This window comes from Glossina fuscipes, unplaced genomic scaffold (genome assembly GCF_014805625.2).
Source record: "Glossina fuscipes isolate IAEA_lab_2018 unplaced genomic scaffold, Yale_Gfus_2 2, whole genome shotgun sequence".
Taxonomy (NCBI): Eukaryota; Metazoa; Arthropoda; class Insecta; order Diptera; family Glossinidae; genus Glossina; species Glossina fuscipes.
This window is the reverse complement of record NW_023998416.1, coordinates 31,482,850-31,510,321: the sequence shown is the minus strand read 5'-3', so window position 1 is coordinate 31,510,321 and position 27,472 is coordinate 31,482,850. Positions and strand designations below refer to the sequence as shown.

Below are 27,472 nucleotides of genomic sequence, written 5' to 3'. Positions count from 1 at the left end.
TCCGCTAAATACATATATGAGGCAGGATGACGAGCTACAACGCATTTCACTTCCAAAATCGAAGATACGGAATACAGACGTACGTGTGGGAGCTTTTATCTATCTCCCTCAAGATGAAATGAAAATGAAATCAGACCCTTTTTACACTCATGTGTTTTATCGAACGTATTTCCGATAATTTCCGAACACAAAACTCACGATAAACGCTGTGCTTCATAATTTTTTCCGAAACTAACTAGAACCCGATTATTACTATTAGTAACCATTTCTTACTATTACTAATCATTTTGGTGATACCAACCGAACAAGAGTTTTTCATAGACATCTCCCCGGTGCATTTGTATTTGTATATTCAAATGTACTTTAGCTCAGCAAAGATCATCTCCATTCTGGATTCTCTGTGTTATTTGATATCACGAAATTAAATATAAATTTCTATGTTCGGTCGGTAACGATGTTTTGCATCTAATCTTGAAATATAACCGACATCTAACGAAAGAACGCATTAATCCATGTATAAGTTCCGGATTACTAGAGATCATACTGAACTTCTTTGGCTTTCCTAAAGTGAGCTGAACCGTAACGCAAATCCGTAATAACCTCAGTAGTCACGGAGCTTAGACATCCTCGTTTATGGCTTGGTCAGAATGTTATCAAAGTACTAATAAATCCCATAACTAGAGAAAATATTTAGACGTTCAACGGCCAACCAAATGGCTAAACTGTAAATATATATCCCTTAAAATTCTTTTCGCGTGCTTTTAAGTGAAGATAAAACGTATTACATACATACATAAATATATACTCGGAAGCCCACTCAATTGGCTCTTCTTAAGTAGGTGCTTGGAGTTTTTTTTTAATGTATTTTTAATTTAATAATGTCAGCAATAAAAACAAGAACTCTCAAGTGTTTGGACAATGTTTCTACGGAATGGCAAGAAAGCAGTGATATAAAAACCAATGGCTGAAAACTAGAAATATTTTGTACACACTTTCCTATTATGTAATAATATATATAATAAACCTTTTAAAAATATTGCACTTAAAATAACAGTGAATGAATCCATGTACAGAACTAATGAAGCAAGCAATGAAGTAAAGTTTGCAGAGTATCCAACGGATATGATTAAAAGTATTATGACAGTAAATGCTTTTTTCTTTTTTTTTTTTTGCGCATACAATATTTACTTTTTTAGGATAAGCAGTAGAAGAATTTCTTTTTTTTTTACTGCATTTCTCTGTAGGCTTTAATTAATAATTCGCGGCGCAGAGTAGTCGTGTAAGACGAAGGCTAATACAACTTATTAGCTAAAAGCAATGTGTTGTGTGTGCGAGGCATTCGACTGCTGCTAAGCATGAATGTTAATGCTTATACGATTCAAGAAAGACTATAACACTTATTTATATGTACATAAAGGGTGTTGACTTATTGTTTGTTTTTCCGCCGGAAATTCAGGTAAAAGAATAAGAAACAAGAAAGAAAACCAACGACATCAAGAAGCTATTCTGTCAATAATAATATGATTTAGGTGTCTCTTTTGGTATTAAGATTCTTTTTTGTTTTCTTCTTCTCTTCATACATTCATTATAAAAGAATATAAGCAAAGAAATCCATACAAATTATTATGTTGAACACTTTGATGACATCAAGAAACTAAGATTTTATATATTTTTAGTAGTTACGCATAATTTTGTCGACGTGAGTCACCCACTGGCTTCATGCCATGCATACTAAATTAATTTTGTATGTGGCCACCATTACATCGATTTCTTCTCTTTTCTTATATAATTTTCGCTAGCGAATGTTTTCTTTCTTTAAAATAATATGTTGATCACTCATTAGCCAAGCTCACGCTCGTGAGGTAATATTTCCCGATATCGTAATACCATTTTGTTTGTGATATTACATAAGGCGTGTCCTTATACGTGCACTGCTCAGATCTTATATGAATAGTAACTGAAAGGAGAGGAGAGCTGGATCAGGCAATAACATTTAACATATATGCAAGAGGGAAGAAGGCATTTCGAGTCCACAGTTTTCTTGTACTTTCAATGCTGTGAGGCTATCGAGAGAGAATAAATTAGGAACTTGCTTTTCACAAATTCCCAAGACCCGATTAGATTTGTCCTTGACTTCTTCTTCGGTTTTTTTTCATAGTCCAATCATTGTGGATATACCCCCTATTCGCCTAAAACATTGAGAGTGAGAAAGGAGTGAGAAAAGAGATAGATGTAAAGAGGTGATGACCGCAGCCTACTGGGTGTATAATCTCTATAGCTACTACCAAAGTGAACTCGACCGCATTTGAGATTTGAGCTCGCAACTAATGTCCTGGGAATCGTCGTTCTTATTCACTCAGCTACTCATGAGGAAGTTGATTGCCGGTGGCAACCAGTCGCATCCGGTTGTTTATTCTTAACAACTTTTTTAACTCTAAAAAGAAATAAAAAACTAATTCGAATAGCGAAGGTATTTATTATGATATCATACCATTAAATAATCCTTCCTAATCATCATACGTGTAGCGGACATAACCTGAATGGCTTGGCACATTAAACAAAAAGTGATAAGCCTCGGAATTTTAATGCGTTACAACTAGAACATGTCGCTCGCTCATTGAACACACTGAACGAAAAACAGTAAAAATATCTTTTACACGATACAAAAGAAAAAATTTATATCTTTTTGAAATTATTTTTAACAAATAGTGAACGAACAACATTCAGCATATAAACTGCCAGCTTATGGCCAGATATCAATGAGGACTAATTTATAAGATAAGTTTAACTTTACACGTCAGGTGTCTTGCTGAAAAAACCTTTTAAATGTGTAGTGAATATCGTTGCTGATGAAACTTGAATTTAACTTGCTACCAATCAGATGTTAAAAGCATAATAATGCAATTCTTCGTCAATAATTTGAAGGCAACAAATGAGGAAGCAGATAGAAAAACCGGTATGAGAACAAAAGATCAGCGACAGCGAAATTTTCTTTGATAACTTCAATAAAAGATTTAAATAACATAGCGAACCCTAATAAATTTCGCACCAGATTTGAAAGATTTATTGAAATCATTAATTGTTAATGAAAGCGTTTTGAAAAGTCTGACCTTTTTCCTTAATTAGGTTGAATGGTTGGTATAGGTTGAATGACTAATGTATGGGCAACAAACTCAGGAAACTAAACAACGGATCTCCCGGATTGCTTCGTTCAGCCCGTTTGCTTCTTGCGCAAGCGGTCACAAACATCAAACTGAATAGAAGCAAAAGGAGTACCCAAGTTCTTGCCTGGTAGGAAGAAAGCAAGGGATTTTTTTGGTTTTGGTGTTCGACCAAATCTTGTACCAAATAGATTGGTTTAACGAATGATGTGTTAACTGTCGATGAAACTTGAGACATAGTGCACCATTGCTTCAAAATGACGGTCAATCGCGGTCGAAATAATGGATACCAATCAGATTACGATTATAGTGTATGAATGGATGCAGGTAAACCTTGTGGAAAAACGACGGAGGGGACATGCACTAAGGCATTTGTTTGGTGGAAAGTCGTTAAAAATAACCGCGCGAAAATTTTCACTAGTCAACTCAATTTTTTCGTTGAGGCATCATTTGCAAGTCAATGTAAGCAAAACAACTAGCGCTCAAATGACAAAATACTCTGACAAAGAGAAGTGTTGAATTTCGCACTTTGTGGTCCCAAAAGTAAAAATATAAACAGTGACCCACGTACATGAGCGGGAAAAGTTTGCTTTCGCGAAGCGAAGTTATCATTAATTAAGCAATGGAAGTGACTAATAAATTAACAAAGTTATGTGAAGGTACAGAGACAGGTGGTGATTTATTTATAAGTGGAAACTTAACGCTCAGAGAAGCCTGTTTAGAAGAAGACGACTATCATATGTAGTTTAAAGCTTAATCGCAGAAAATTATCTATGCAACTAAACATATTTAAAAAGAAAATATGTTGGCAGATTTACTATCAAAAAAGACATATCGCAAATAATATGTGGCGCCATAAATTTCAAATTTTATAATATTTGCGTTTTACTGAGATGTTTAGAGTTTAAATAAACTTAAGCCACGCTTACCTGCAAGCGGGCAGAGAGACAGACATATAAGAAGACAGACAAACATGATCAACACTTATCAGAAATGAAATGGAGATTTTTGTGTCGGTGATACCGAATGACACAACGTTATGGCGCTGCTCTGGCTTTTCCTTTTTTTTTTTTTCTCTCTTCCAGCTTTAACGCTACAGCGGCATATGTCGGCAAGAATGTAAATCGCTATCATTGACATTGTGTAGTTGTAAGAACCAGAAACCAGAAACTGACCAGAAATCGATCGCTACTATACGGAGAACAACAATACCAATAAAAGCAACAACGACAATAATAACAGTAACAACACACACTGCAATGATCTTTACTTGGGCATCATTTATACACGCTGTAAGGTGTTAATTATGGCTAAAAATAGAAGAAGAAAAACTTAAAGGAGACAGACAAAGTGGTAAAGATATATTGAGGAGAGTCTAGCGAGTTGATAGAGCTTTTTTAAGTTGTCCTGCATTCCAGAATTTTGTGGCGATTTTCATGACTTTAATTTATTTTTATGGAATTTTAATCCAATTACAAACTTACGTTGATGGTTGGTTGGTTGTTAAATTCTTTATTCTATTCTTCTTCGCTTCTCCTCTCTCGCGGCCTCTCTTCCTCTTTTCACCTCTCGCTTCTGATTCCTGAATGTCGGCTCTGAATAAATTAGGTTTCATTTTAAACAACTTTTCATTAAAATGTGTCTCTTTAAAAAAAAAGAAGAAAAAAAACAACAATCGAAACACACACCACTCGAATCTTGTTAACAATTTATTGTCTGGCGTTGTTTTCTGTGTTATTTTCATTTTCATTTTTTTTTTTTTTTTTTTGTATACTAGAAAACCTGGAAAAAACCATTCAAGTGATTATTTGTAGCATTCATATCGTTTATGTGTTTTCTGTACACAAACAATTCACAATGGACCAGCCGACCGACTGACAGCGCGACCAACACAGGAAAACAAACAAAAAATCAGCCAACCGGACCATATGAATGCCGGGATAACTATTAAAGAACACATCTGGATTTTTATAGGAAAAAATCAGTGGCATTCACACACAAGTACCCGACCACCGTGCATGTAAGCTATTGAGAGTTCTGCTCTTTTTTTTTTATTTTTTTATTTTTTTTTGACCGAACGGATCGAAGCAAGAACTTCCTTACCTAACTGGCCGGCTAGATGAGTGGCTTGTTGCCTGCCTGCCTTCGTTCCTTCTGTTATGCTACACTAAGTATTATATGGTCCTATAAAATTCATGTTCATGTTTTAATACTGTTTTTACAAGAAGACAGCTTCTTTTCCTTTACTCTGCTTCTGTTACTTTGGTACAATTTTAGTGTTTGTTACTTATGCTATTGCTTTATAAAGCCATTTATTTTAGTTTGGTTTTGCTCTTAACTCCGCAAACCAACGTTTGTATGTTTACAGATGTATATATGCTCTCAAGCATATGTTGAACAGTTAACACAGAAACACAAAAACAATTGAGTTTATCATAACACATTTATTGGCACTTTAATTGAAGAGAAAACAAATCGAGAAAGAAATAAATCAAATTTTATAATCGATGATTTATGGCAGCCATTAACAACATTGTTTGAAACGCAATTTTCAAAACTTAAAGCTTATTAAACCACAACATATAACGCATCACATAAACAAACATAAACAAGTTACCATCCATAGGTTTACTTGCCCCTTTCTAAAATTTTATCACATACAGTAGTAGCAATGTGCCTTGATATCCTTTTGAGCGAAGCGAGCAAGCGAATCCACTAAAATGAATAGCATTTGAGTGCTAGTTAATGTTGTTAGCGGCAAATATTTTCACAACTTAACCACAAATTCGTCCGTTAGTATGATAGTTACATTACATCTATATATATGTATATATGTATATATATGTGAAAATTCACAACAGTAAAGGAAATCAATTCTGAAAGCATTTTTAATTAGCGGACCATTTTTACTCCATTAAAATTGTTAGTCAATTACAGTGAAAAGGTTTCAAAGCACGGGAACCGTAAAAATCTATTAAAAAACATAAAAGAAAATATTGGTTTGACGAAAGTATTAGGGTATGGAACATAGCATCGGGCCGAACGTTTAGACGTTTACGTCGACTAAATACTTGCTCTAAACACATTAGATATAAGAGTAACTCCTTACCCGTTTTTCAAAGTAGATATCAAGAATCATGTTTATGGCACTTGTAATAGGTGCACTGTTATCTCAGTCCCAAAATCGTGTGTAAAAGCCAATGTACCAGAAGCACCAACGTCGCGCATGCTGTTGCTACTAACCGATGTGGTTTGGTTTTCTTTTTCCTAGGTACACTCAATACAATAACGCAGCAATTAGTCTAAGTTTCCTTTCGAAATTTTATGGTCATTATAGTGCATGCATTAAAACTAAAGGCAAGAATAAACGTAACATAATTTTACATCGCACACACATCAAATTCATTTAATGAAATGATGAAAGCGCTTCAATAGAATAGATTTTCCAACCGATAGATCATATTCACCAGACTTGGCCGCAACAGGCTGTTACTCCTTTCCACGCACAGTCCACGTCGTACGCACTTTCAGTGCAACCGTTTTATTTATTTTTACATTTAACAAACGCCTTGATTTACTTACGCTTACCATATACAATGGGCAAATCTTTTGGCATATCTCTCTTTAATTCTGATTTGTAAAAGCATTGGAAAAAAACTGTTTGTTTGGCAAAAAAAAGACGTAGTGTCCTGCTGTTCATATTACATATCTTTTTTTTTTTTTTGTACCTTTTAATATCGAAAATATTGTTCGAGAACTTTTTTCATTTGCCTACCTTATCCTTCATAATATTTCTTCTGCCTAACTGTCCACTGTTTTGTTCAAATGTCCAACTCTGTTAAAGATACTCTCTAAAGATACAAATAGTTAGACGAGGGATCGATAAGGTGCCAAAACACACCTCATAGTAGATTTGAACACACCGTTTACGTATATTTATATCCACGATGAACTGGAGGAATATGATAACATTAAATAAAGTTAACGCTTGTTATATGAACTGTCAAATTATTAATTCAGAGATAATGATTAAACTTAGAAAACAACTTCAAGATAAAATTTTAAAACGTGTCTTTTGACTTCCGTAGTGGGAATAAATGTTTACTTGTGACATCATATTCTTCTCATCTTTGTGGCAAAATATGATGTTTGTGCCGAAACAATATCAGATGTTTCGAGGCAATCCATAGGAGCATCCATTTCCTGGGCATCGTCATATGAACTCTTGCTCGAATCGATCCTCCTGAAAACACTGTTACTAAGAGAGGTTTTACTTGTCCATCGCAGTTTTGCAAATTTGAAGAAATTAAAGTTTTATCAATGATCGAATGTTTGAATTTCAGTCTCTTCTCTTGCCTCTACTCATGGTCAGGTTATTGACATTTACTACACTTGAACGTTAACAAGTAATATAGATATGACATTGTGTTGTGCACCTATTGTGTTTATTTACTCATAAAAGAGGCTAAGCAAAGATTATCACTATAAGTAGAACAAGCCTAGCAGCGAAACTGTTACTGCAACTCAACGTGCAGCAAAAACTTTGCAAATTCCATTCAGATTTCATTAAACATACAACTAAAGTCAACTTTTTTCTTTTTACTATTTACAGGTAAGCAAATGTACAAATTGAAAGAGGCGATCTAGGAAAAGCAACGCAATTCGAAATCAATTAACAGTTAAGGTATTTAAAAAAAAGAAGAAAAATGTCTATATAATAGTGAAGTACGCTTAATCATTTAAATTTTAAAAAAATTGTTAAAGTGAAAACAAGCAGAAATGAGATAAACCAAAGCAACTTCCAAGAAATTTTAGTCTAAAGCGAAAAACCAAAGAAAACCCTGTGACAAAAAGCTGTCAACTACACTATGGCAGAAATTCACTCGGTCTGTTGCAACATATATTGTTCTTGGCTTCAGTTTTAATTTAAATGTCGACAATGCTTCTTACGTCTGAAAATAGTCAACAGACTTGTTCAAGTAAAGTGTTTTATTAGCTAAGGACTTTATGCTCATTAAATTAGTAAATATTTGCTTTAAATATATTTCAGAGAAATAAGTCTTCAATTTCTTTGTTAGCTATGGTTTAAGAGGCATTATCACGCAGCTATGACCCTGAAATTAAAAGCGCACTTTCCCTTTATTGATATTTGCTCGTACGCATTGTTTTGTTAACAAGATCGTTGCACGCCAAGAAGGACACAAATTTTTGAAAAATCAATAAAAAAAATATTTAAATAGCCAGAATAATAATAAAACGCTTTACAGAAGTGAGAGCGAGAACGACAGAGAGAGAGAGAGAGAGAGATAGAGAAAATTTAAAATAAAATCACGTTAAAGTGTTTTTATGCGTGCTGTGATTCTTCGGCGGATTGCATGGGTAAAATAAACAAATTTCTTCACTTTAACAACTTCAAGCAGAGTTAAAGTGTTAAGCTACAAGACATAGTTACATGGACCGGCGTATTCCATTCAAAGAATCATTTCTCATATCCGCAATATAAGCATTAATACATTTTTCCCGTAAATAATAATAATAAATTGTCAGTTGACTGACGCACATATACAAAAGGCACTTGCAAAAGAAAAATAAAAACAAAAAAAAAAATTAAAAAAAAAAAAACAACACACTTTCGCTTTAGGGCCACAGATTACTTGATATATTGTTTGTAGGAAAAGATTTAATGCTCTTTTGTTTTTGAACACAAAACAATATCAGTTGCTTTTATTTCCTTTACTAACATGTATATGCACACACACACACACATACATTTGCGCACTCACACACCCATGCACACTCATTCGCTTATGCCTATTCTAGTGCAGTTATGTTCAGTTATCTGCGATGTCGGTGTACGTCGTATGTACGTATATATTGCTGTTGAACTGAAAAACTACAAAAACACAACAAGTGTGCCAAATGTCATGTTTGGTGAGTTGCTTTTGAGCATAGCATGGCACAGCTAGAGGCAGAGAGCAAATATAGAACAAAACAAAAAACAAAACTATAATTTAATATACATATGTTGCCCATTAAGCGCCTGCTGGCACGCATAAGTGATTTGTAGCAAAATGCAGATTATTTTATTCCAGTTTTTTTCTCTTTTTTTTTTTTTTTTAGTTATCCTAAAAATAGGTCTTTACGTACGTGAGCACTTGAAATTTCGTTACTAGTTTGGCTTTTTCTCTTTTTATTTTCACTCTCTCTCTCTCTCTCTCTCTCTGTCTCTCTTCGCCAAGACCTAATTATATCGTTTAAATTTTTTGTATATTAAAAAAAAAAATAAGAAGTGAGCGGCCGCTTTGACATGCAAAACGACCAAGTTTGACATAATTAAGACATTAACAAGACATAAATTATAAATATATTTAGAAGTGATTTCTTATTGGATATGTAATCGTTTACGTTTTGTGGGCAAGCTTCTGCTAGCTTCTGCGAGCTTTTTTTACATTTTTAAATTGATTGAAAAATCAAAGCAAAACTAAAATATAATGTGGATCATCAAGCAGACGCTCATTTCATATGAGTATGCACTAAAACTTATTGGCTTAGAGGAAACATGAAGAAAGTTTAAAATAAGCTGAGCTATCTGAACACCTGCAACCTCTCCTTACAAAAAGTGCGAACTATGCCGTATGTGAGGTAAATGAAAATATATCTATGACTGATTAAAAATATCGATTTTCTTTGAAATAGTTCAAAGGATAGTTAAGAGCTAACTATTTCGCAGCGAGATGAATTTTCGTATAATGTTATTTTTTACAAGACATCCAAAAAAAAGTGATGAAAACCAACTTTAAAAACCTACAAGCTCACAATCGGTTAAACTTTCATTTCATATCAAAAATGTGCATTTCATTTAAGGTTAAATTAATAGGGGACGCATTTGCCAAGTAGGATTGCTTTCTCGGCATTCCTTGCTCAACACGGCACTAGCTATGACCTGCATAATCATTTTCGTATGATTTATCAAATATAATACCGTATGTGGACTAAGCAGGATGTTGTTATATCGGATATACCCCACGAACAACTTATCATATATAACTTTAAGTGCTATAAGGTGTATTGTAGTTACTGGTTATGCTTAGGATTATAATCGCAATTATTAACTTTAGGGTCATACGTGAGTTAAGAGAGAACATTGTAGAGAACATTTTAAAAACAAATAAATAAACAATGCACCAGATCATATCCAAATACGGCCTTAGTTAATGCTCAAGCTAAGCGTATCTGCAAAATTAATCATATGACATGGAACGCATAAACATCGAAATTACATTTAAACTTAATTTTTTATGGCTTGAAGTATGACAAAGTATGAAGAAAGAAATAATAAAGAATTTTCACAGCTATCATTATGTAATTACTATCTTCTTTATGTTGAAGACAAATTAAAACGTCACAGCCGATAGTATTGTAAAACCGATCATTAAATATTTAACATCACGCGTGATACAATTCTTTACCGATTTTCTTAATAAAATACCAAATATAACGGTTCACATTCCATAAGAATTCTTATAATGCAGAAGCTACGAAAATGAAACCGACAAAGTCCAAATTTAACACAGTTCTCATAATAACATCTTCATGATAAAAATCTTCGTTGCCTCATAGAGTCTTATTTTTTACAAAGCGACCTGTCTAAGACAAGGTTCAAAAAAATTTCTTTTATTCAAATCAAGTTTTGCACATATGTCAATATACTAATTTCCAGGTTAAGAATATTTTTAAAGTAAGGCCTTATATGCGTGACGGTACTAAAAAAGATTTGATCTGATTCATTATTAATAAGTTTGATGCCGGTATCAACCGGTGGTCGCGTACCCAGTTTGGTCAAAATATTATAATAATAGGTAGACTTCCCTTCATATATAGCGATTTTTTTAAAATGCGGAGCCATACTAAGCAGGAGCCAATCCAACGCCTTTATGCGTTGATCAGTTTTCACATCTCATGAAAATATCTGGATATTTGGACGTACTGGTTCAAAACCAGTTAACAATTGATGTGAATGAATCGGTATGATAATAAGAGGTGCTGTTTGAATCCGCGCTCGCTGGTGCCAACAGCTAAATTACACGCTGTAGAACAAATGGTATATAGAATAGAAGCGCGGAAAGTAAAGCTAAGGCAAATACTGCGAAAAAAATTTATATTCATGAATGCTTTTCAAAGTGTAAATGTGTAAATTGACATCGATCGAATGCAATCTATGATTTTTATGTATGTCTGATCAAACAATGATCCGAACCGAACCATTTTCAATAGCGTTTACCCTTGGACTAAAATATGTCGGCATACCGAATTTGATCAAAATATCCCAAATATTGTGACCTTTAGGTTGAGCACAAGGAAACATATAAACTGACGGACAGGCAAGATGAAATCGTTTCAAAAAGTGATTCCGAATCTATCGGTGTAATGAAAGATGGACCTATCTCAAACCCTTCTGGGTATTGCATCCGCATAAATTTAATATATCCTTGTATTACAAGTGGTGCAGGATATAAAAATGTTGCAACTTAATCTTAAGGAGGACTCTAAGTCTTTTATTCGCTTCCTTCTGTCACAATCTTTTAAGAATATATGTATATTTAGTTAATCAATTAGTTTTCAAATTGGTCGAGAATTCTATTTAGACGCAAAAAATTAAAAAACGAAACGATGTCCTAACGCAAGTCATACACAATCTCGCGAAAGAAGTAAAAGATAATTGAAAAAAATGAATATCAAAAAGTGTAACATGTTATGTTTAATTATATTGTATGAACAGTCATTGCTTACAAAAATATGCTTTCAAAGTTTCTTTTTCCTTCTTTAATTAAAGTGGAAAATAAATAGAAAAACAGTAATGACTCTCATCTTTAGCTAACCTATTGACACCTTTCTATAATGTAAAAAAAAAAAATATTCTAAACATTATTACTTTTTATGTTAACTGAATTTGTAAAGTATTCTATGCTTAAAAACAAGAAAAAATATATAAATAAATAAATAAATTAAGTACTTGTGGTCTCTGTTGTGAAAAGTAAATGTTTTTCCAAGTCCTAGTTATAAAGTCTAATGAACTTAAATTATCAAGTTTGTTGCTTAAGTCTTTTAATTTTCTTTTGTTATGCTCAACAACAAATGATGTGATTCACAGTTTTACAAAGTCATTAAATATTTAAAATTCATTATTAACCGTTAAGCGATTTTTTTCTGTTTTTTGTTTTTTTATTTAAAATCTATCTACAACAACAATCACTTTGAGTTAAATAAGAGTCAACATATAATGGAAAACTGGTAGTTGGCACAAAAAGAGAAAAAAAAACAAAAACAAAAATGATCATAGAAAGCATCACATAAAAACAACGACAACGAAAAGTATAAATATAAATTAAAAGGTAAAAGACAGATCAAGAGAACCAGTAAAGGCAAAAACGAATGAATGCTTAAGCAAATGAATACAAAAAAAAATAAAATAAAAATGAAAAAAAAATACCTCCACAGTAAATGAAAACCTAAACCGGCAGGCCTTGACTATGCCAATGGCTATTAAGAGAAAAACAGCAACAAAAAAAAAAAAAAAGAAACAAAACTAACTGCATAACTGTTAATCTTATAAGTGTAGAAGAAGAAACATTAAAAATTCTTTTGAAAATACACAAATGCTAAAAGATATGGGAATCGGTAGGTGCGGAGGTAACATTTCCAAGGCACTATAACTTGTTTGACAAAAGCACCCACAGTAATTTTTGTGTCTAAACGGAGAGATGCTGTAATTTACTATAAAGGAAAAAACCAAAAACAAAATAAAGGCGAAGAATACCAGAATAATAAAAACTGGTTGCACAATGGAAGCATCTTCTTCTAACAGATCCAGCTTAAGAACGAGCACAACCGGTAGTAATAGTGTTAGTGTTAGCTTAGTTTGGTAGATAGGTTGTACCTAGAAACGCACGCGCACAATAAAAAGTATTAGTTTAAGTTTGAATTGCTTGAGAAGAATGTTCTACTGATGCTCAAGCTGTTGTTGACTTGTTTTACTTTGCTTAACCATGAAATCAGTGGATACAAAATAAGATTGACTTAGTTTAAGAGCATACAGTTACCATCACTATAGGCTCTGCTATTATTTTTTTTTTATTTCTCTTTATTATTATTATTTTTTATTTTTTATTTTTTTATTTTTTTTTTGTTACTATTACCAACTGCAAGGCTCCTTAGTTCGCTTTGTTGTCGTTATTTTGATTGTAGTAGTTGGTTTAAGTTGCTAGTGTTTTTACTATTCATTTATTCTCATTTCTTAGCAGAGGTTAAGGTAGAAGTCAAGTATGAGGAAATCAAGAAATTTGTAAGCTTCCTTTTCCCTATACTTTAATGCTATGACTATTCCGTTTGAACGGCTAAACGTTTATTCATTCGTTCATTGTTTGAATGATAAATATTTTGCACATGTCTTTGAACATTTATGAGCTTTCTAAAGATATGAATAACTGCAGATACAGGTTTCCGCAAAGGAAACGCCAGAGGATTTAATAACTCATTAAACTCATGCTATAATATTAAAAGACTTTACGCTAAAAAATTTGTTTTCTTTCCCTTAAGCTAACTCGGAACGGAAGTATCTTAAGCAAGTACCGTTATTTGATTAATTAACAATTTACTGAAAGGAATATTAACTTTAGTCATTCTTTTAAAAAGATTAGAAAGAATTTTGTGAAATATGCACGACTTAAAAGCTCGAAGTGGCCGTATTTTTATTATTATGCTTTGCTAATAGCGCTTGTAGTACGGAAATGTTTAAGCAGGAGAACTTTCACTAACTTTTTTTTTACAGCTCAGTAACGTTTCAAGTACAACTGGTCAACTGATTAACTGGTACTCGGTAAAACGTTTGCATCTCGATTACGGCCCCTCAGTAATATCATCGCACGATTTATTATTTTGTAGCTAAGCATACCAGTGAGTGTCCAGTAATATGGTGTACAAGTGATTGTCTTCTTATCTGAAAATAACTTTTAACTGTTTTTTATATCGGCACATATCACTTGCATTCAATCAAGGGCTTTGTTCTTGCCCATTGTCACTCGACATAATTTTGAATTCGTAATTGACACTTTGTAAAAACGTCGGCGCAGAGGGTATGTCGCGTATTGGCTTAAAAAGTTCGATTCTTTTTCGGACAATGACTTGCAAAAGTACAAAATTTGGTCTTATTTGTTGTCCCTCTAGTAAATGCATATTTCGAAATGAAAACAGAACAAGTGATCAACGGTAGAAAAAACTTTAGATCATCAAGCCGAGGTAATAACGCTTAACAAAAAGTTATATAGTTGTTAATTTCTAGGAATACATTTCGGAATTTAAAACAGACTAACAATCGAGAATGTCAGATATCAGAATCAGATTGTCCCAGATTTGTCACACCACTACTCTCCAAGCCTTTCATTATTATTACTCCTCACTTACTCAAGAGTATTAACTATGAAGCACAATAGTAAAAAAGCTTGCCTGTAATCATTCTAAGCGAATCCAAAAGTATTTTATCGACTTTTTTAACTCCTAAACGATCAGCTGATGCAAAATACTTTTCTAATTTACGACTATAGGATATAAAAGCTTATACAAGTTACAAAAGGAAACACAGAGAATTAATGCCGCACAGATGCAAAATTTTATAGTTTGGTCAAATGTTTATCAAGTTATTAAAGAAAGATTATCATTAAAAACTAAGAGCATTACATTGTTACAATTCGTTTTGCATAAATTGCCTTCTCTTGATGTATTTTGCGCTTTTTGTTGAGTATGTAATAGCGTAAAATGCGTAAAGAATACAAGCATAAAAATATGATTTTAAGATATTTCCGAGGAGTGATGGTTAATGCAGTTAGATCCGAGCTGTCTTTCTCGTCTGCAAAATCAATAAGCTGACGATCAAAACTTGCCGTAGGAATATAATAGCACCGTTCCGAGCAAAGTGTCAAGCCATTCGAGTGATTTATTGCGATTCTTTCTTCCGGGTCCCAAAAGTGAAACGAAGTGAAAGAAACCACAACAAAAAGACACATGGTTATGGCCGAACACAACGCGAAAAGATACCTCAAGGAGTCTTATTCCAAAACTTGATAAATTGGATCATAACTCTAACCTAAAAACATTAACAAAACCACACAGCTCATGCTCGCAAATCCTCTTATCAATCTTAGAGTTATTTGTTTAGAGATAAACATATCCTTTAAGCCCTTTAAGTTCGTCTTCTCTTCAGTTCGTAACATGTTCAATAATATGTGAGAGAACAAAAGGACCGCCTATGGGACTTCCGAAAGACTAAGCTTACCACCGCTCAAACATTTTATCCCAAAAGCTCAACCCAACCAAAATGATCGAAGACGGCATCTTATATGAAGCTAGCCACGTTTTCGCTTCTGAGTCTAACTTTGCGAATCCGACGAAGGCGCTGCGAGTGAATTAAAAGCTTAGAAGAAAATACACGCAAAGGAACGAAGACAATGCATACGACCCTGGATTAGTTATATATCAATCAAGGGGACGTGCTTTAAAGGCAAAAAAATAAATTTTTTTTGTTACATATAATACCAGATACGTAATGAAGAATCAAAAAAAATATAAAAAAATTTATAAAATTTACTAGTAATACTTAAAAAAAGAATTTTTACATAGACGTCTGTCGTTAAATAGAAAAGCAAGGAGAGGGGGAGAAGGAAAATATTGAGCTATCTAGAATGTCTGGCTTAAGTCATAGCAAAATAACTTGAAGGCTTTAAAAGTGTTTCTGATTTGAAATCACATTAATGTAGTTTATAGTTTACAGTTTATGGTAACGATTTTGTTGTTGTTAATTTGTGCATTTTAAACTAAAAATGTTTACTCTAGAAAGAAATAAGGGTGTTAACCGAAACAAATCTTTATTTTATTAAATTACGGTGCATAATAGAGGCCACAATAAAGACCTTCAGGGTCTTTAAGGAAAATACAAAGTAACAGAAAGAGTAACATTTCAGTGTGCACTTCCTTAAAACGCAACAGAACGCAAATCAATGCAATGCAATACAATGGAAAAATGCGAAAAAAAAAAACTAACATCTTTGTTGAATCATAAACATTTCAACACACTGCCTGCCTACAAACATGTAGGCGAATATAGAACAAGAACGAAGCGAAAGACAACAAAATAAAAAAAAAAAAAAAAAACCAAACATAACACACCCAACACTAGAATTACGTATAGGTAATAATTTAATACCAAATCTATGCAAGAACTTCTACGTGCATGTATACGTAAACAGAGTTATAGACCAATAAAGGAAAAGAAAAAGAGAAAAATTTTTCTAAAAAAAATTAAAAAAAGGAAAAACGAGTAACTATGTTTTTTAGTTGTAGTATTTATGTTATATTTTATCTGGTTTAGTTTATCAGCTAATAAACGCTTGAGTAAAATGTACACCTCAAGCACAATCGCGATAAAAGTCCACCAAGACATACCGGTGCGATGGTGTCTCTCTACAATATAAAAGACGAAACAACATCAACAAGAAAAGTAATGGCAAAGAAATCGGGACATAACAGAAAGCAACAATTTGGTCACATAACAATTTCATGTATTGCTTATGCTTATGCTTATGTGATTTTCATTTTATTTACTTATTGCGTTATTTTAAAATTTTCCCCCTTTTTTCTTGCGTGTGTATGCGTAGCGGCAATTATTTCAATGTTTCTTTAAATTTATTTAAATGCAATGAAAAGTTTCTATATCGTGATACAGTATAATATTGAATATCTGCACTAATGTAAAGCCGAGTTTCAGGCGAATTTTACTTAGTGATCACTAATCACTTAATTAATAAATTAATCCATTATATGGATTATGATCATATCATATCATCATAATATGGGTAGAATTAACTAATCACCTTCATTAGTTATTATTATGCCCCACATGAACCTGCAATTTTTAAATAAAATATTTTACTTACGTACGTAGTACCATCCATTAGAAATATTATCCGCATCCTCTATGCTGGAGCTATCATAAACTTTCGCAAGTGAAGTTGAAAAACATTCAATAACAGTTGTAAGCATTTTATCTTTTAATGATAATATCTTAGTAAGCATTTAAATTCAAAGTATAAATCATTAAAATCTGACATACATTCGCATGTTTTGTATGTATTCTTAAAGGCGTCTTTCACAATATCTCGAAATTCTTAAACAACAAAAAAAAAAAGTTACTATAAATTCAAACTTGTCGGCTTAACGTAACAACAAATTTTCAAGGATGATGGGTGTATATGCGGTCTTCGTATACAACAACGCTTATGCGTATTTGTCATGCGTGTTCATAGTACACTTTTATGGTACAATGACACACATATTTTTTTTTTGTTTTGTTTTTTTTTTTTTTTTTTTTTTTTTTATAATCATTCGTTCGTCTATGATAACGCGTTACTATAAACCGGATGCTTAATGCAAGCTTATTGATTTTGGTTTAATGAAGTGACGGCTTATGCGATGTAACAGTAGTTTGTCTTTTCGTATCGAAATATTTTATCAGAGAGAAGATGCAAACGGTGTTTATTCATGAATTTTCATATTGAAGAAATTCTATGAGATAAGCTAGAAGGTATTGAGTTATTTGCTTTTGAGGTCACGTTAAACTAACCAAAATGTCGACCTATACATAAAGAGCAGAGAGATAAGCTAAGTATATTTTGATAAATGGGGTTTGAAGGCGGTAGTTTAAGCCAGAAATCTTTCAATTCTTCTAATAGATCCTTAAGTACCGGTCAAAAAGGATCAAAATATCTTTGCACAAAAAGGCAAAGCATTTTTCTCCTGTGAGAGCTATTGGAGATATTTGCACATATTTTGGGAACGCTGACGACGAAGAGAGTCTATTTGGACTTCAAAAATTTAGATTTTAATTTAAATTTAAGTAGGGGAAGCTATTCCTTGGAAAGGCTCTTTCAAAAGCATTATCATTCAACCTATAGATTAAGGGCCATTGAGGTTATTATTTATGCGAGAAAAAGAACTGTTTGGTCGTTGCAAAGATATTGGCATTTAATCTATACGATATTCAAACCCTATAAACTAATTGCGGGAAAATTGAGTAGATATTGTTTCAGACGATCGCATATGTTATCAAGATCCAGTCAAGAGCTTAAACACACGGTTTGACTTAGGTGAGATTTTGCTGTTTAAAAGTTCCTGTTAAAAGGAAGGTATAAAATGTACAACAACTACCTGCTTAAAAAGGCGTCATTAACGCCTTAGAAGCGTGCAATGCGGCATTTGCAATAAACCTCTTCTTCTTATGCTTTGCGTCCCCTAGAATTTATGAGAACGGATTGCTACCAATAAAACAGTCGGACTTAAAAGCAGTGAACGTACCTTGTCAATATTATTCCCAAGAATTGTCAAAAGTTAAGAGGTCCTGGTTGAATATCAAAATACTCTTTCCATCCAGCGTGAGAGTAACACATACTTCGATCTCCGTAGAAATCTACAAAAGAGCGGTGCGATTTTTGATCAAATGTCTTCGAAATTTAAGGTTCAAAACCATCAATCAAGAGGTCACACATATACTCTCATATATTCTTTGTTCAGCAACTATGTTATAAACTCAAAGTTCTATTACCTTTTTGACAATATCCTAAGCCCGCGAAAGCACTTAGTGAAGACACACGCATCAGCACTAACTTTCTTAGAGTATTTGCAAATGTAATTAAATTATTGGATAATAAATCAGACTTAAAGTTAATTGAACTTCTACGGAGGTGTTGCCTTTGTAATCGGAGAGGCACACAGAAAGAATCGTTTGGAATCGTTTTATGGCAACGATTAACTAAGCATCAGAGTAAACATAAAAAAAGGCACAGACACTTAGTTACTTCAACGCATTTGACTTCACAAAGAGATAAGCGATTACAATAATTTAACCATTGAAAAACGGGTTTGGATTCCTGATATTTAAAAAAAAAATCTTTTTTGCTTTGTTACTTTTAGAAAAGCTTTTACGTGTCAAAGTATACCTGGCTAAATTTGATACGTATCCGATTTTTGTTTTCTGATATTTGAAACGACATCGACATGATGAATTAATCTAAGATACTGGCGTAGAGTATTTGGGTTTCTGTGTCCATGCAAGCATTTACGTAGATGGGTGCCTTTTTGCGCCTTTGTGTATACGAATTGATGCAATCATAATATTTTAAATTGCTGTTTGCGAGGATTTCTCTTTCATTTACTACAGTACTTCTGATTATATCTAAAAATAACTACAAAATAACAACAATAATGATGATGAAGATGATGGAGATGATGATCATGATGGTTTGTACTTAGGATCATTTTATAGAAGTGATCATACCAAGTAATGGTGTCATTTGCTCCAGTTAAATGCGATACACGATACAATACAATATCCAAGTAGATAAACGGACAGACGAACAAACGAACTATGAACACGAGCTAAATTTAGCCGCTTTATTAGTTACTCGACAGCATGTTATAGAGTAATCAATTAAATTAAAACTAAAATACGTAGACCATCGTCTGTCTGTCTTGGGTAAAAACAAAGAATAAAATATCCAAACAAACCAAGGGCCATAAAGGAATAACAATAACAATTTACAAAGAGGACATTAAAACAATTTAATATGTTAACGAGTTCGACGAGTAACAGCAGCAACGGCAGCAATAGCGACAGCAGCATTGTTCAATGCAATGTCAAAAGGGAATCGCATTTATGTTACTTCTTCAACATTTTGTCTGGAGTGTTATGTGTAAATGATCTCTCACTATCTATATTTGTAGATATGTTGATGTTCGTATTATTTTTATTTCATTATTTTTATTTATTTTTTTTTTTGCTGCTCTAAACGACAAACTTACACACATTTTTATGTACGAATGCCATAAAAACATATGTAATTTAATGTCAAGGATTTTCAAAAAAAAACCGGTTAAATTACAGGTAATTTTTTACAAATTTAATGCACATTCGCAATAACATATACTTTAAGATACGTTTATGGTTATGTAGTAACTTTTTCTACGTTATTCTCTACTCAATTAGCTTCATTCATTCATTAAAATCTCATAAATCATATGATGTTTAGGTCTGATGCCGACCCTACTGCTGTTGCTGCCGGTTGATTTAATTTCAACACGCCACGCACACACACACACACACACTGACGTACACAAACACACATGCATGCATACATATATAGATGTGTATCCATATATAAACTAGACGTAGGTACTGATTAAGGACACTTATGCTTTCAAGTTAGCTATAAACTATGTAAGTTCATGTCTCTGCTGAAATCCTGGAAATCTGCTTTAAAAAACGCATCCAAAAATCTACCTTAACATTAGTCTTAATGATTCCGCTGTTATTGCTGGTGTTTTTCTTCTTTTTTTTTCTTTCTAGTACTTTGGTTAATGAGTGCTATTGTAGGCTTGTTTAGCCAGCGGAATTCGTTTAAATAGTTTTTACTGGTCCCATTATTAATGCTTTTGGGTTCGTGGTTCTACATATCTTTCAACAACATTTTGTTAACAGATGTATCTTAAAGACCATAAGACCATATCATACATCATACATATGATATGATGGCGATAATTGATGGCTGGCATCTTTTACGCACATTCGGTGTCGTTTATTTATACGCGTACAAAAATTTTCGCATAAATCAATATAAATTTTTCAAGAGACGAAATAACAAAACTCGAACAGGTGTTAATTTGTAAAACTGGTAATAAAACTAGTAAAGAAGCTGAGCAGAACATATTTTGCAAGTTAAACAATTGGCACAAAGTCTCTTACGAATCGTCAAGGGAAAATTTTTTTACGTCTTCATATCACACTTTTGACAAGATATAAGTTTTAAACGCAAGGAGTCCGAGTTTTGCTTTTCTTTCCTATTCTCTCTTCCACATTAAATTTCAGTTATCTATGATTGGAGAGATATTTCATCTGTTTCCAGTTTCTATGATTTAACTATGTACGATAGACAAAAAAATAAGGGTAAACGAAAGGTTCACTTATAAAACATAAAAGTAATCGTGTCTCTTATATTATATATATATATATACAAAAATAACTTTAAAGAAGATTTCAAAAGGTCTAACGGATTTATGCAAAAGCAATTTTATGATTATTTTTATACCCACCACCGAAGTATGAGTACGAATAAAAGCCGTTGTGAAATCCATAAGGATGGTTCAGAGACCCCATGAGGTATATACATTTCCGATCGGCATTAAAGTCTGCATCAATTTAAGCATGCCCGTTTGTCCACGTGTCCGCCTGTCTGTTTGAGCGTTCATATAATACCTATGGGAAATATTCGCAAAAATGAAATTGGGCAAAGCCGTTGGAGCTGGTATTGAAGGTCAGCAAAATCAGTGAAACCCAACGCACAGTGCCAGTACCAAAGTGCAAACTAAGCTAAGAAGCCACATCGTATTCAAAACCAAAAAAATATGTTTTTTTCCGCGTTACTTATAAATCGCAACAAATGCAAAAATTGAAATTTTTATAAACATTCGATGGATAATCCTACAGTAGCTGTAATAAATGGAAAAAATTGACCTCACCCACTCAATTTTATAGAATATTCTTTTGTCAAATCTTCTGCAATATGCAGAAGGAAACCCTGGGGATCCTATATCGATAAGTACCATATACTGATATTTGTCCCTCCATCCGCCGACCTCTATGCACTTATATCACAAGCACTCTTAAGATCGCAAAATTTCAAAACTATTAAAAGCATTGGAGCTTATGTCAGTCAAACAATCAAAAGTCGAGAAGAGATTGGCATTTTTAAGCCAAAAAGTGGTGGTTTCGTCCATCACGCATAAACTACAACAATAGAAATTTTGTTTATGCTATAGGTGACTACAGCGTGTATAAAAAGAAAAAAAAAAGAAAAGCTGTCCACCCGGTATAGAAATTTATTTTTTTTTTTTGTTTTTGATGGTGATGGGCATAAAAGATTTGGCAACAGGCAAATGCAATATCATTACCTGTTCTTACTTGTTTCGTATTCATTTAATTCTATCTGCTAATTATGCGCTAATAATCGTTAATATATACGAACTCCTGTTTACATTTTTTTCTTCTTCTTACAAATCATCATAAATAAGGAACTAGCTTCTCGCGTAAACTTGTTAAAGTACTCCCACTCATTTTACCATAACCATAAACTCAAAACAAAATGAGCGACGATAGAAAAAAAAATTTATTAAAACTTTTGTGTGTGGAACGCCTTCAACTACTCCTAGTTGCCTAACTTGTGAAATTTGAAAAGCGAAGAAAAATTTCACATATACAAGTATTCAGCTACATACGTACAAGTACAAGTATAGATAAGCGTGCATGAATAAATCTCAAGTTTTCCAATCGACCAATCGGGTAAGCTGCACTTATTGTTGCCTTTGAGAGTTTTACCAAGTTACCACAAATAATATGGTTATTGATTAGTCGACTTAACCTAACTATAAGGAAACTTTCTCATTTATTTTATTTCATCTATTTCAAGAAAAACCGGAAAAATTGTACGCATTTCATAGCCAATGTCTTTCACATTTGATGGCATCTTCTCTTGCTTATAAGTACATATAAGTACATATATGTATGTGTATATGTATGGCTACATATTTGCATGCATTTAAGTATGTATGCATGTATGCTGCTAACGCAACATTTTTTTTTGCAACTAGGCTTAGTTAGATGAGTTTACGTGTACGACAAGCGAATTACTTTGTCTACCTGAGATGGCTGCTGCAAGAAAACAAAAATAAAAAAAAAAAGTGAAATATGTAAACCATATTAGACCTTATTGCTATTGGCGTCGGTTATATGCCGTACAAACTATAGTAATATTGTTTGCTGCTGCCGTTGTTTAAATCATTTTGCATTAGTGGTTTTGTCCAAAATGTAACATAACATGCAAGAATTTTGTTGACATTTACTTTGCAAAATAAAAATAAAAAAATTGACGCAACAAGAATTTGAAGCGATTCAATGGTTTACACATTATATAACATCAATAGCCAGATAGTAGTAGCAATAAGTCACAAACGAAACAACTATGACTATATAAGCAAAACGGTTTCAATATTTGGTATTCGATCAAGGTTAACATGATATGTAGGCCTTGTTATTGTTGCAAAGCAAATATGAAGGAAACTTTTTCATTATTCATTTATGCAACATTTACAATACGTGTATATCTGTGCCCATATGACTCATATGGTCAAATACTTACATACAAAGCTTAAATATATATGTGATGTGAAGCTCTTCACCTTTTCTAAACAAACTCCAATGTGCATGACTTTCTTTTATTCGCCTTTATATTTTCCCTATACATATACATATGACTTTTCAGTTATGAAGAGTGCTTCTCATCTCAGCAGAGCGTCTCATATAAGAGTTTATTCAAAAAATATTGCCAATCATTACTTATTCTTATTCATGTTTACATTAACATTTAAATCCATATCTGAATGGTACGCTTAATACGATTACATGCACAACCTAAATAAAGCATTCGTAAACAACATTCGAATATTCATTCCACATTTTAGGTAAATAGGTTTTAAAAAATGAAACTTACCTTTTTATAGTTATGCAAATTAGAGCAGAATATAAATGAAAGAAATCATTCTACTCTAGAAACAAAAGAAAATTAATGAAAAGTAGAACTTCAAATTTTTCAACAGAGGTCAATAAACGTTATTTGAAAAAATATCTGATTTGGCACCATTTCATTTGACTTAGACATGTATTTAGTTTCCAATAGCTTTAAGAAAGAAGAAAATTATTGAATGTGTATGAAGGAGATATATTGACAGAAGACGGGTGCCAGAATTGCCTTACAAAATTTCATTCCGCGAATCTTGATATTGACGTTTTAGAAGTTCGATTAAAGCTGATGAAATCAAAAGAGCGGGTTTAGCAGATGCAATTCGGCAAATAACATACCTGATATATTATAATACATTTATCGAATTCGACTGCTCAAACATCATCCTTCGGTTTGACGAAAACAAACCGAAATGACTTTTCGAGCAACCCTAAAACTCTAAAATGTTATACAAAAAAGTTTGGCAAGACTTTCTTAAAGGCCTACGTAAAACTAGTTACCAACAATTCGCCAAAAGATAAATGTACCTTTGTTACTTTCACTTTGATATTATTATTATTGCGATTCTTGTGCATTTACATATTATATAAATGAATTGCAACGTCGCCATAAACGAAAAAATTAGTTCCGACATCGGTATTTATATTCCGATATCAATTCAAATTTTTCGAAAAGGTCTCAATAATTACATTACATTACATGCGTGTCATGAATTTTTCCATTTTGGCAGACTTACGTCCAACTTAGTTGCTTTTATATAGACACAATTTACAAATATACGTTTCTAGAGACATTTCGATTTTTTTATGTGTAGGCAAGCGTACATACATATATATATATATATATAATCAAAGTTAGACAAGAGTATTATGTAGTTGCTTTGGTTGTTAATGTCAAGTCTACACTTGTTAGTAGCTTGTTTTCTGTTGTATACGTAACATATGCCTTGAGTTTTTTTTTTTTTTTTATTCTTTTCATTTATTCTTTCTTTTATTAGCTAATTGTATGTTTTTTGTTTTTTCTCTTCTTCTTACAGCAAAAATGAACATATTTTTGCCACTAGTCACGTGGATAGTGTTACTTTCGAGTACGGTAAGTGCATTTAAGAAATTGTCTTAACTTACACAATTCACACGTACAATATATAAACAATGAAGTATTGAGCTTAAGAACTGGATGGATGGAGGTTCCAAATATCTGATTATGGGTTTGAATATGAGTGCACTAAAAGGAATTATTCTAAAAAGTCAACACTTTTTAGACAAAATAAAGTTTAGATAATCATCGAAGTAGTTTTAAGTAAGAAAGAAATAAATAAATCAACAGAAATTACTTTATAAGCAAAATGATATCATCTTTGAGAACAAGTTGTATTCATACAGATAATAATGACGTAATGTTGGTTATAACGGATGTTGAGCATAAAAAAAAGAAACAAAAAAAAAAGATAAAATATAACTTAATACAACAAGACGTCTGTTAATGTTAATAATGAAGCATAAAATCAAATGTCAGTAGTCGTAGGCGGCAAGCGTTATGTATGTACCAGGCATTGGAATATCAAGTGTTGATATTTAAATAAAAGCAAAAAACAAAAGCTTATAGATAATCTTAAATAATTGTTTATTAATCTTTTTCCATCCATTAAAAGAAACTAATGTGAATAAATGAATATGAATGATGAGGCGTTACCCCAGAGTTACCTTGAGATCTTTGACACGGTCAAGTGCTTAGTTCGCAGAGGAAATGGTAAAAAGAACAATAAATAGAAATGTTCTTGAACTTGACAGTATATTAAATAATAGAAGAACTACAAGAACACATGCACTCACACATACGTACCCTATTAGAAGGACAAAGATAATATATTAGAGACAAAGCTATTTAGAAATACTTGCTACTAAGAATTTTATTTGTTAAATTTAATTTTTTCTTTATTTTTTCCTTCAATATGCGACTTTGGCTTTTTAACTCCGCCTAACATCTTATCGACAGATTATATTTCATCTTCTTCAAATTGTAGAAAAAATCAACCGAGTGTAACAATTAAACATGCAAACTGACATTTAAGGTTATGCCTGATATCAAACATCAAAAGAAATTTTATCCATAATGTATGTAAATATGTGTTCATGTGGGCTCATGTTTATGTATAATTAATGTATGTGTGTCAGCTGTTAATTTAATACATATGTAATTTTTAAAAAAATGTATGCCTGCGTTGATTTTTAAAATTTTAACTCAACCTTATCCGTGGAAATCGAAAGAAAGGCCATATAAAAGTAAAAAACGAGGTTTTGTTGTATGCTCCAACTAAATAAAGATTAATTGAAACCATTTCTTAACCTTCCTTAATTATTACTTAAAATTATGTTTACAACGAAAAAATGGTAGTTAGCATTAAAAATCTTCTCTACTCAATCATTAAAATCCTCTGAAGGAGGGCTCGTATGAAGTAATACACTTCACATACCACGTAATCCAATCATTGAAAACGCTTTGTTTCCGTAATCGGATAGCAATGTAAAAATAAAAGGGCAAAAATTTTACAGAAATTTCAGCACTTATACGCACCAATACGTTCATCGAAGCTGTATTGTATTCAGTGAACGTCGGTTTAAAAAAATAGGAACAAAGAGGAGAGGTTAAAGAAAGTAGGAAGATACGATAACTACATCAGAACAATACTTCAGTAAAGTGTTTTACCAATTTTGCAATCAAATCCTTACCGCTTTTTCTAAAAACTCTCATTACTCAGCTATGAGCAAAAATCTCGAACACCATTTATGACATTTGGTGATCAAAAGCGCGTAAAAAACTAAATTTGCTTTTGAAAATGAGCGCGTTCGTGCCTAATACCGACCATTTGCTGCATATTTTTTTTTTATTATTTTTTCAAAAGGAGAAAATAGCTTATTTCCAACTATTCGAATTTTTCAATTGGCTCCTTCTCAACCTAGAGCAATCTCATCTTTTAAAATTCTAGTTCGGACTGAAGACATGGATATGTTGTTACATAAACCATTGCGGCCGGCTGGATCCTTAATTGAGGAATTTATCCCTCGTGATCGACCTCGTAATACTAATGCAGTAGACCTTTCCCCTTCAATAAACTAAATATTTTCTCAGGCTCATTATCCCTTATTTATCCAAATATTAAGAGCCTAAATTCAAAAAGTTCGTTCTACTTTCCTATATTCAGTGAGCACGGAATTTTCCTGTTCGGCCTTCACTGGAACTCGGTTAAAGCCTGATTTACATTTGTCAGAACTTTTCCATAATTGGTTTCAAGTTTTCAGAAATGAGCAGTTGATGATCGCAATGGTGGTGATTGAATCTCCCACTACTCCTGACGTTGAATTTATCGCCGTTCGACCGAAGTTTCCTAATAAACACTTATATAAACTCCCATATTCCCCCAACTTTGGATATCTCTATATTTAAGAAGCAGGCCGCCCTCATTGGCGAAGTGGCCAAGCAATATAAGCCTGCCGATATAGTCGTTGCGTTGGGTGACTTCAATTTGCCTCAAATCACTTGGTGTTACAGTGGTAGAGCTGTTGTGTTCTTAAATTAATTATTCGATCATAATTTAGTTCAATACAACGGTACGCCTAGTTGCAATGGTGGACTGCT

General features: G+C 32.7%; 1 protein-coding gene across 1 annotated transcript in view; it reads left to right on the top strand.

Annotated features, from left to right (window-relative positions):
• Positions 1-27,472, top strand: part of LOC119634258 — a 181,111-nt gene that overhangs the window by 57,770 nt on the left and 95,869 nt on the right. The window contains exon 3 of the mRNA XM_038028333.1: positions 24,873-24,928. Within this exon, the coding sequence (XP_037884261.1) occupies positions 24,878-24,928 (51 nt within the window). The 5' untranslated portion in view covers positions 24,873-24,877. The remainder of the gene's footprint in view (positions 1-24,872; positions 24,929-27,472) is intronic.